The sequence below is a fragment of the Lipophrys pholis genome (assembly GCF_963383615.2).
Source record: "Lipophrys pholis genome assembly, chromosome: 14".
In the NCBI taxonomy this organism is placed as follows: Eukaryota; Metazoa; Chordata; class Actinopteri; order Blenniiformes; family Blenniidae; genus Lipophrys; species Lipophrys pholis.
This window is the reverse complement of record NC_137633.1, coordinates 8,410,367-8,422,565: the sequence shown is the minus strand read 5'-3', so window position 1 is coordinate 8,422,565 and position 12,199 is coordinate 8,410,367. Positions and strand designations below refer to the sequence as shown.

Sequence of the window (12,199 nt, the reverse complement as noted above, 5' to 3'; positions counted from 1 at the left end):
GGCGGGACCACGCTGCATGTTGAGGGCGGGGCTTATTATAGGTAAACACGCCCGTTTTACGTTTCCCCCTAAATAATTCTAATGTAGTAATGCTACTACTACTACTAATGACAATAATGATAATAATAATAATGATGATAATAACAAATTCAAAACAAATATTTCCTTGTTTTTATCCAAATATGTGCAGCAAATGGGTTTAAATGCTAAATGATTTTTTTTTTCAAGCCAGACTGTTGCATTTAGTATACTTTCTGCGAGAGGCAATGTGCATAGCATTTGAAAAGATTGAAATCAACAAAACAAGTTTTGAAATAAGACAGTGTTTTATTTGATTAAAATTTTTATGCGATGGAAAATGCAGAACGAATAGAATGAGGCTGAAAGGTCTATTGCTTCACAGCATATTCAGGTTGTGCATCATGTATTTGAAAAGTAATTCAGTAAAGTAATTACCTTCGCCAACGAAAGTTGGTCAATCAACGAAGTTGGTTAACGACCAACGAAGTTGGCCAAGAAGGTTATATGTTTGTCTTTGTGTATTTATTTATTGGTATGTATGTATGTATGTATGTATGTATGTATGTATGTATGTATGTATGTATGTATGTATGTATGTATGTATGTATGTATGTATGTATGTATGTATTTTACCGACTTTTCGCAAAAACTACTCGCTTGAATTGGATGACATTTTCAGGTATGATTTGTCATCATCCAAGGACCAACTGATTAGATTTTGGGATGTTAATAACTTACCCCTTCCAAATAAATCCCCAAAAGACTCAAAAAGATTTCCCATACAAAGCAGATGAGAGTGGCACCTCCCGAAGGAAATCAAAGGAGATCAGCCTATTTTAGTGTGTATTGTAGTGCATTTTATAGTAGATTTCACACAGTGTAGAGAAGTCTTTCTTTCTTTGTTCAATTTTTGTTTGAGTGGTGGGAGTTGTATGGACTAGCTGGAACCAGCAGATGGCGGTGGTGTAACTTCACGGATGCCGACTGCCGTTGAACCCAAGTGATGAAGAAGAAGAAGAAGAAGAAGAAAAAGAGAGGGAAACAGTCACCAGGGCCGATAAAAGGGTTGGGAAACAATGTTGATAGGCAGAACCAGCAGATGGCGGTAATGCAACTTTATGGATATATATTCCCTATCATTAAACCAAAAAGAAGAAGAATATTTCCCACAGTGATGTAGCTGTCTGGCCCATAGACATTATAAATTATAGATTTATTATGTCTATGATCTGACCTACCTCGTTAGCATTGATATGAGCGAATGGGTATCGTGCTAGCAATGCTAACTTGGTTCAGCAAGCGAATGTGGTCTGCGCTCTACCGAGTGCCCGTTGTAGTTATTAAAGTAACTACTTAGTTTTGAAAATAAGTTTATCAGTAAAGTAATGGGATCACTTTCTCAGAGAAATAATCAGTAACTAATTACTATTTCCAAGTGACCAACACTGATCATAACTAAGGTCTCAGTAGAAAGTAGGTAAGACGGCTGCAGCTCATCCAGAGTGCTCACCAACACAAAGGGGATGGAGCACATTACAGCTGTGCTTAGTTCTCTGCACTGGCCTATGATGGCTCCAGCAGCACTCAACCTAATACTGGACACAGCACTAGATGTTATGAGTAATCTGAGTAGTGGTAAAAACAGAAGCTAATAAAATAGACCGTTGTTAAAAAGTAGTTTTTAATCCAGGTCAGAAATGGACTCTCATACAGGAATGACAAAACTTTCTTTTCTGCCAGGACAAAAAGATGGCACTGGAAATATTTTCAAAACCATATCCATTCAGGTTTCAGCACAGAGCTCAAGGCACATTCCGTATTCAGAGGCACAAGTGGCTCACATGATTTTAAGCAAGAAATACAACAAATAAAATGTGATATTCCACTGGAAACCTAACCGCTTAGGGCATGATCATTCACAGACAGCACTGTCAAAGTGCCCTGAGACACCAGGCAACGGGGTCACATGAGAAGACAAATGTCTATTATGTTGTTGATATATTATTGTCGCTTGTATATTCCTATGTGTTATTATTCTTTTGCATTATTTCACTTTGCTGATGTTTTGTCACCGCCCACATGCTGCTGCAATAATGCAAATTTCAAACTTCAACTCAATCATTATTGTTGATAGCTCAGGAAATGTGTTACAGCAACACTGAAATAACCAAACATGCTCATACTTAACATATTTTATTTTGACATAATCCTAATTGTCCCTCTTATTTTCAGTACCTTGTGAGGGAATTGTTTTTTGACTAGTAACTATATCCAAGTATTTATTGGCGGTAACCTGCACAATGCTGCTGATAGAATGTATCTTTGTTTCTTTGAAGACAAGATGAGGCCTCTTTTTGTGCTCTGTTACCTTCTCCTCATCATGACTGAAGGCGTTGCCGTGAGCAGCAAACCCCGCCGGAGTGTCTTCTTCCAAGGTAAAGTTTCTGATGTTCACAATCAAAAAGCAAAGCGACTCCAATTTCTGTCTTTTGTCTTTCACAAAATATTTTAAGAAGTCAGACTGAATGCACCTCAAAGTGTCAGAATCTGGAACCACAAAGCACACTTCCCGATTTATGTGATGGAAGTCAAGATTGTAAATTCTTTCAACAGCAACACTTGAAGTCATTTCCATGTAGATTCCTTTCAGTTTGCATCCTCGGCTCATTCCAGCCCAAATGCCTGTTAGATTTACATCTGCGCATCATTTCTATCAACCGAATCTTAATTATATTTGGCCCTGAATTTATTTTTTAATTGATTTTCCACTCTTCCTTTCATTCTCTGGTTGTTTTTGTTCTTTGAGCAATTAATGACAAACACTGCATCACGCAATCGACCTGGACTTTTATATTTGAATAGCTCCCAAATGGGCCAATGTCCAGTCCTTCAAACACCTGATCACATGACTATCATTTCAATGGAGTGTGCTAAAGCAGGGCGACATCAATGAGGTGCATGCGGCTATTCTGAATTTGTCATTGTTTGTCAAATATCAGTTTATCTGACCATGCTTTAAAATATCTAATGTACTGATTATGGATTCACATTTCTGAAAAGTAACCTCCAGCTCCTCGTCTCTTTGTCTGCCTCAGACATGAACTTGAAACTGTTCAAAGAGTCCAACTTTGGTTTTTTGAGCTCGTTGATACTGAGAGACGACATTGAGCAGCTTGTCCTTGGCGCCAGGGGGAAAGTGTTCACCCTCAGCTTGGATGACGTCACCAAAAAGACCGGCGAGGTATGGCTGACTGTTTCAGAAATAGTTCAACTGCTCGGTACAGTGAATATACATGTTTTTACATCCTCGACCTTCAAAACTAATTTTCACCTCCTGCAAAAACATGACGGCTTTATATTCCGTGTTAATTATTTCATGCTCTAGGTCGACTGGACAGCCAGCTCAGCAGAAAAAAACCTCTGCCAGAAAAAGGGCAAGCCCATAGAGGTAGGACAGGAAAAATGAGGAATCATCAGCTATTATTGAATTTCCTACTTACCAAAAACAGCTCCCACTGCTGGTTGTTGGCGCTTCTTACAGCTTTAATTCTTCCAACAGGAATGTGATAATTTCATCAGGGTTCTACACATGATGAAAGATGGGAAAATGCTTGTGTGCGGGACAAACGCTTTCAACCCAACATGTGACTACATGGTGAGTTTTCAATCATTCTCATTGAATACAGTGTTTCCTACACCTAATCACAAAGTGATGGTGAGTGCATCCATCTAAACAGCAGCCGTCTGAGAATGTGTGGTTATTGTAACTCATCATGTAATCTGTATAATTGAACTTGAAATGTTGTCTCTTGTGTAATCAAGAGTTTTGATGGAAAAAAATAAATAAATTGAGGAAATGTTCCAATTACCAGCATTTTGATGAGAGTTAAATAGTCTATCAAGGTCAAGGTGGATTTGACTCTTGTATTTGTGTGGGAATGATAAGATCTGGTAACTACCAATGGGGTTAATGCATTCAAAGGGGTTCATTAGAAGTTAAAAAAAAACAACAACAATCAGACAGTGATATGAAATCCTGTGAATGCCACTGTTAACAGACATTCACAAACGGAACAATCTCCTTGGAAAGAAACCAGATGACAGGAAAGGGAAAAGTGCCTTTTGACCCCTACCAACGCTTCGCCTCACTTATGGACGGTTAAGTACAACGCTGTTTTCGTAAAGCTCCATTTCTTCTTCCTGATTCTAAAACTCTGAACAATTAATTAAAGCATCTTTGCCACTCCACAGAAAACACTCTGTATTCTGCTGCCTCTTCAAATTTTCTGGGCACGGAAATGTTGTTCCAGAAACACGGACTGAACCCCATCAAGACTGAAATGAAACGCTCCTGGCTCAATGGCAAGCTGATCCCACTTGGGAACACGTATCCAGATCCTTGTGGAACCCCAAAGTACCCGTGCGAGCTCACATTCTTGATCATTTGTCCTCAGATCCCACCATGATTTCCATCCGCCTCGTTGAAGCGAGCAGACACAGCGATACTGGAGAAGATGACTATGTGTTCCTGTTCTTCACCGAGAACGCGGTGGAAGAGCGTCGGCGCAACCTCCGGGTCTCGAGGATCGCTCGCGTATGTAAGGTATGTCTCGAAAGTCCTTTCATTCAGAGGCTTAAAACTTAATTTGTCTTAGCTGTGAACACATATAAATGTCTGTGTCGTTTCAGAGTGACCTTGGGGGCAGCAGGATTCTTCAGCGCAAGTGGACTTCTTTTTTTAAAGCCCGGCTTGACTGTCCGTTTGGAGACGTTGGCTCGTCACCCCTCGCGCGGGATGTCTTTCTTCTCCAAAATCAAAGTAACTGGGAGGACAGCATTTTTTATGCTGCGTTTACATCCAACCCGTAAGTAGCGTGTACTCGGGCAAAGTTCACTTTACTTTTCCTCGTGTCTGGGCATACACACAAGCTCCCCCAGTACACTGTGAGCGACATTAAATGTGCACGCTGTGGCCACACGCCAGTATCATGCCTGTTCAAAACCTGGGATCATAGCAAGTTACATGGCTTATTAAAAGAATGAAATTACAGCAGCCATTTCCATTAGTTTACTGTTAATATAAGTGATTTGACCCACTTAAAATGAAAAAGACAATAATCTTGTTGTTCATGAGATGTTTAGTATGTTATATGTGAGAGTCCTGCTTTGGTCTGGGTGAGGGTCCTGCTCTGGAAGAAATGAGACATATATACCTTTCAGAGGTAAAACTTTGTTCACATTAAAACATTCACATTTTGCACAATTGATTGATTGATTGACAATGACATGTGTGGTATAGCTTGTGATACAATGTCAATTCCTGTAACTCTTTGTCTGTAAACTCTCTAGTTACACAGTTTTTGATTAGCATTTCTACTCAACCTCTTAGATTTGAAGAAGTACTTCAAGTCTGAAGCAAAGTAATACGGAGAGTAATGAACCTTCATCCTCCATTAACTCACTCTGTCATCACTATGAGACAAAACTAATTTCTGACCAAGCCTCGGGAGTTTTTGAATATTGCTGGTGATAAAACTGAAGTAACTGGTCCCATAGGGAAAATGTCTGCATTTAATACTAAGGAGGCAAAGGCGTCACATATTATGTGCCTTTGCCAAGCCACGCGCCTCCTTTCCACACGCCTATGAATGAATGAAAGAAAATTCCTGCATTGTTTGACAGGGAAGACTCTGGAGCCAGTGGCCATTCTGCCGTCTGTGCCTACAAACTATCAGACGTCAACAAGGTGTTTATTGGGAAGTTTCTGACTGAGACAAACACTGGAAGCTGGGACATATACACGGCAAACGAGCCATCCCCTCACCCTGGTACAGTAAGTATAGAGTAGCATCCATTCATTTTTAGTTCCAACAAGCTCTGACGACGCTGACAGGACTTGTTTCTGTTCTGCATGACTAGTGCATTAACGATGAGATGCGAGCCAGAGGGGTGAACACGTCTTTGGATCTCCCGGACACAAGTCTGATGTTTGTGAGGAACCATCCGCTGATGGAGGGGGTAGTTACGCCGATAACCGGCAAGCCTCTGCTAGTCCACCCATCAAATAAGTTCTCCAAAATTGTCATCGACCAAGTCACAACACCAGATGGACAGCAGCACCAGATTATGCTCATTGGCACAGGTATGCAAGCGTATTCCTCATTATTCACAGCAGACGCACACATGCTGGATTCCGTTTTCTACAGGGCTGTGGAAGGGATGACTGGCTAGTTAGAGAAAGATGCACCGCAATCTTTATGTTAAACGATCTTGACATAATTGAGTTCATGAACTGGCGACAACAAGAAGATACAAGTACCAACATGCTGACATAAGCAAACATATATATATATATATATATATATAAATTTTAAAGAGGAGCCAATGTTTTTTTTTGTTCACAATTGCTGTGGATACAAGCTAATGCTAATGTACGAGTGGGAAACCTTTCCCGTTGCTAAATTATTTCAGGAAACAGGAGTGGTGACCGTTATGACAGCTTTAGCAAATACTAAATCAAACAGTTGGCTTGTGAGACGAGCAGAAAGAGACCGCAGCTCCTCCGCTTTTTATAATGCGAAACAAATGAAACGTGGAGTTTGTTGACACTTCAGAGATTTTTTCACGGTTTCACGATGTAATTGACAGCTCAGCTACTTGCCCATTGCTGATAACTAGTGATGTTATAACAACAATGTGTTTTTAGAGTCTGGCTGGCTGCTGAAGGCAGTGAATATGGATGGTGAAGAGGGGCGCATCATTGAGGAGCTGCAGCTGTTTGAAGACCCGCTGCCAGTCAAATTCCTACAAATCTCCTCCAAAACAGTAAGGTTCACTTCATTGTAGGTAATGCAAATGTTTTTTATTGCCAACACAGCCTGAGACTGTTGTTTCTGTAGGGTCAGCTGTACAGCGGGGCCAGTAACGCTGCTGTGCAGGTGGATGTACGAGATTGCCGCCGCTACACATCGTGTGACGACTGCATCCTTGCCAGGGACCCGTACTGTGGCTGGGACCGGATAAGAGGCAAATGTGTATCTGCTGCCGTCGCAACTTCCTGGTATAGGTCATTCAAATTGGCGACTTGTTTTCAAATTTTGTTGAAATTCAGTGTTTGATGAGGTTCGGTCTGAACGTGGCATTTGTCTTTTTTTTTTGCAGGTTTCAGAGTCTTAGTGATGGAGACACCAGTATATGCTCAACTTCTAATTGTAAGTTAGGTTTAGTGTTCGATCTACAAGCACAAGCGAGTTCAAAATGGACTTTAACAGGAGCACCAGCGTAACGATTTCCAACATGGTACTGAAATATGCTTTTTTTTTTTTTTCTTCCAGTGACAAAGAGACCTGAGGTTGTACAACTCACAGTCAACGTCACACAGTTCCTGCCATGTCACCCCGATACCAACCTCCCAGTGAGCTGGCGCTTTTCCGACAAGATCATCCATCCGGATCCTCGACACACTCCAATCAGTCAGGGTCTCGTCATCACACCCTCCATTTCAGACGCTGGTCTCTACACCTGTGAGACAGTAGAATATGTGAAAAGCAAAATGCACCAGAGGACGGTGAGCCAGTACTTGCTCCAGGTTCAGTACACCGGCAGCCATGTCCGGAATCTGGAGGTGGCTGTGATCGCCCTGGCAGCCGTTGCAGGCTTGCTGCTCATGTGCAATTTATTCACGTTCATCCACTTTAAAACAAAAGCGTGAGGGAAGGGACTGAAGGAAGACACGTGGAGGAAAGAAACCTTTAAAAATAAAATTAGAAAATAAACTCTGTGTTTTCAAGCCCTTTGATTTTCATTGTTAATAAGAGCCAAGAGTTAATATGATCAATGTTTGTTGTTTTGAGCTTGTACTATATTGACGGTTCCTGTGTCATTTGATTGCAGCTGACTCTAAATAGAGGCTAATATACCGATTGATTGAGCAGACCTACTAAAACTCTGTCTTTGCAATTTCGCATTGTGAAGATTTGCAGTTATGTCGCTGAGCGCAGACACATACAAACCGGTTCATTCTTGTTTTTGAAGGATTTAACATTTTAAAATCTATGTTACAAACTGTCCCGTTCTGTCTGTTTGTGTTGAAAAGAAAATGGGAAAAATCAATAAAACGTAAAGTGGTAAAATAATTTATGTTATGGTGTTTCGTTTTTAATTCAATTTGAGAAACCAGACAATGACTACAAACATCATTTTCACATTTAGATGTTCTGACACCCTAATTGCTAACGAATATCAAAATATTTGTTATTATATACACAGTCTTGAAGGGCAGATGTTTTTCCTTAAAACTATGGATGAGTTATTATTTGGAGAAAAAAAACAACCTAAAATTTAAGTTTGAAATGTTCAGCATCTTATCATATAAAGTCAACTCAAAGGATGTGAATCACTGGGGAATTTTTTTTAATCACATTTAAAAGAGACATGGGACCGTTTTGAGTAAACTCTAACTTACTAACTTACTAGGTTTTACGGTGTGGATCAGATAGGATACATTAAATAATGCTAAACAAGCCCAAACACAAGCTTCTAATACAGAACTCAACATATTATACATGTTATCTCACATGTATAACTGTATAACTGTAATTTCACAGAAGACTCAATCCTTCAGGAAATGGATGGGGAAAAAAGCCTTCAGGCATCAAATTCTGCTCATACATTATTCTGACCAGAGAGGACAAACATGAGCAGACAGCACAGTCAAGTACAGATATAAGCAGAACATACCGTATTTTGAAGTGTAAAGGGACCTGGGAGAAGACTATGAGGAATGTGCCAGAGGGCCTAATATGGGATTAGCTACAGGGATGCTTGTTAGGAAGGATGTATGTGAATTGGGTCAAATGGATTTTATGCTGCGGCGTAGCAAAAACTGAACTGTGGAGTCTTATACTTATATCACAACTTTCACAGCTGTCAAGTCATACTTTATCTTATCTTATAGATCCACGTAATCATAAACAGCCCAGCTGTAGTGGTATAGATTTGTGTCTTTAGTGGAACATTACTACTGAATCAGCAACACGATGTTCATATGTCATAGTTTCATCTTCGAATGATACAGATCGGTGGATAGACTCGATTGATTATCAATTGTGGCAAGGCGTGTAACAATCAGTCTAATTTCAGAGTAAGCACGTAAATAGTGCGGTGACCGCCGTGTGTAAAGCTGCAGTGTGGATGCGCTGCAACGCCATGCGCTCTGGACGCACTGGTGCGGCGGGTACCAGTGCCGGAGACAGAATTGACCTCCTCGTCACCCTCCGCCTCCAACTCTCGAGTGGCTGAGAATACAACACATAAGTCCACAGAGCCTTTTTGCAAGTCCCTGTTCAAATATTTAATTCAAACAGATAAAACTGAACTTTATCGGTCTGCTGTGGTCTCCTCCAAAATGTCTCCTTCCATGTAGTTGGATTATGTTCATTTTGTCGTTCTGATTCCATATGTATGAGTTCTTTCTTAAACACATATAGATGCAGGAAAACATTTTTTTTCCCTGTTTCAAAGCTCAACCAGTCAACCACCAGCAAAGTTAAAAGTTTAAAAGATTCTTAAAAAATAGTTACCTTCAGTTTCTCTGCTCAAGTATGAGTTTCAAACTTGTACTAGTACTCGTAAATAATCGACCTAATTATTTTTTACTTCTTAACTGTGAGCTTTAGCTACTAACAAACTGGTATTTGTGAAGATATTTCGTGCAGATTATTTTATCTTGTGCAGATAATCTTAAAGAATTAAGAGCATACTTTGCATGCAGTCCCTTCTGGTGACACCAGGTGGGGCTCACCCGCCCCTAACGACCAGTCGGCCCTGGTCAGCAGGCGCTGCTGTCACACTAACGTCATCTGCTACTGCTGCTCGCACAAGGAGCCCGGCCGCTTGGACAACGAAAGTTAGGAGGTAAGTTTTATCATTTTTAAATCTTTGTGACGACAGAGCTGATCGTTGTGCTTCAGGTGAGTGTGCTCGAGACTGTGCACGTGTCTTTTCCAGCTTCGGCATATTGCTTAGTTATATTATTGTTATGTAGGTTGTGTGTCTGTGTGCGTCAGTCTGATAGTATTTGCTATAGATGGATGGATAAATAACAAATAGTTAGTTTGGTCACACTACTCTCTTGCAGGTGCACTGATTGCTGCTGATAGGCCACACCTGGCATTTCTTCAGATTGGTGCCAGTTATTGTCGCGTCTGCGTTGTAATGCCCAGCTTTGCCTCTCCTTGTTACAAAAACAACGCGCATCCATAGTACAGGAATAAGGTACGTTTATACTATGTCCACGGCAGCCCCGTTCCAGGCCACCGGGACCAACAAAACGGGGATGAACGTGAGACAACGCAGCGTGACGGGATGGGTCGCGAATGCCGTGGGCGCCGTGCCAGACTTTTAAACTGTGAAAAAAAGTTTGCCAAAAACGGGATGAACGTCATTGGGACGGGAGGCTTTCCATCGCGGCTCGTCGCGGTTCTCACGGCGCCGTTTCAGCACGTCCAATGGCGGCTTGCCCACGACGACGCGCACGGCCTGGGAGGAAGCCGACTCCCGGGCCCCGGAGGGGAGTTTCATTCGAGTCTGAGCGATCAACGACAGAACACCTTCTACAGGCTCTGCCACCGAAAAAGAAATCCAGAGGTATGTGTGCACCCAGCAAAAGTCTCAGGAGACGATGATTGCCTTCACTCTTGGTGGCCCTTTTGGGGCCTAAACGTGCTTTCAAAATTGGCCGGCGTCCACATTTCATCCGTAGAAAGTCTTGACAGAACGTGAATAACGTGCCGCGCCTTCCTCAGAATTCCCCAAAATCCAACGGCGCACTAGGTTTCGGGCAAACGGGGCTGACGTGGCCCCCGGGAACATGGAGTAAACTTACCTGTAGCCAATGCAACCTATGTCGGTGCTTGAGAATACTGCAGGATATCAGATTATCAAAAATGAAGTATGTGTAAGTGTGTTGTCATGGAGGCTAGACATGATTGACAACACACTTATTGTCTTGGCTCCCATTTATGAAATAATCTAATGTTATAGGCCCACTGCATATTGTAAACATTTAGATGGGTCTTGCACAACAATTGTTCTTTGTTTTACTTGGGTATTTTTCAAACCCAGTATCTGTACTTCTTGATTAATGGATGTGAATACTTTTTGACTCTTTGATATGGATACAACCACAGTAGTCGTCCATCAATGGGTGAAATATCACGCAGACATTGATAGACAACAACTAGTTCCATGTATGATCTGTAGATTGGGATATATGTGGAGAAGCTCTGTGCATTTTTTTTTTTTACAAGCAATCATCAAAACAGTGAAAGAAGAAAAAGACCAGCATCATTTTTTATTTATTTATTTTTTAAAGTGGCCTTGAACTGCACACTGTGGTAATGGTGTAATTAGTTCTCAGGGGAAAGAATCTGCTCTCCAACCTTCTGTTGCTTCTCCCTTTCTGGTTTTTGGGTTGTTCTTTATTTTTGTTTGTCTCTCCCGTGTGCTTTGCTTTTTCTCCACCATTCTACCGCTTCATTTCTCCATTTCTCTCTCTACTCTTTTCGCCCTCGTGGCCTTTCTGCCTCTGTCCCGGAGGCAGAGCTAAGAATGGCAGAGCTGTTCTTTCCTTTGGGAGCTGTTTTTATGCGTAAAGTGAACCAGCATGTCATTGAAAAAGGGAGCAACACAAACATGTTTGAAGCGACGCTACAAGGAAAGGAGAGGCAAAACACCATATTGTATAGAACGAGCACAAACTGAGTGATTAGATTTTAATAAAATAAGCACGGATTGCGAATGAAAGCAGACGGTGCTGGCTAATTATCAGCAACACTAATTTATGTCTGGACTTACATAAGCTTCACTAATAGTTGCAAATGAAATGTTTGAAATGTCAAAATATAAAAAAAAAAAAAAAAAATGCTGATAACTGAAAACCTCCTGAATCCTGGGCACAGTTATTGACCCTTCTTGCTTGCAGTTTTTAGCAGCACTGATAGCCTGTAAACCTCTTTTGTGTCCAGCTAAAAGCTTCTTGCCCACTTCTTATTTTCCGACACTATTCCCTTGTGGGGTGTACAAGCTTTTTTGAGTTTGCAGAAGTGCAGAACACTTTTCCATTAAATTTAGGCAAGGCGTCTTTGCAGGCCACTTTAAAACAGCCAATCTTTTCTTT

At 41.2% G+C, this 12,199-nt stretch overlaps 1 protein-coding gene across 1 annotated transcript; it reads left to right on the top strand.

Annotated features, from left to right (window-relative positions):
• Nucleotides 1-2,362: 2,362 nt before the first annotated feature.
• On the top strand, nucleotides 2,363-10,426 carry LOC308119686 (semaphorin-4E-like; the record flags this gene model as incomplete). Its single annotated transcript, XM_080479835.1, has 15 exons — nucleotides 2,363-2,456; nucleotides 3,117-3,262; nucleotides 3,407-3,469; nucleotides 3,581-3,676; nucleotides 4,080-4,179; nucleotides 4,273-4,383; nucleotides 4,476-4,624; nucleotides 4,711-4,886; nucleotides 5,704-5,854; nucleotides 5,941-6,163; nucleotides 6,728-6,846; nucleotides 6,921-7,047; nucleotides 7,356-7,689; nucleotides 9,813-9,928; nucleotides 10,323-10,426. The coding sequence occupies 15 exons, from the start codon at nucleotides 2,363-2,365 to the stop codon at nucleotides 10,424-10,426; spliced, it is 2,109 nt and encodes a 702-aa protein (XP_080335961.1).
• Between the last annotated feature and the right edge of the window lie 1,773 nt (nucleotides 10,427-12,199).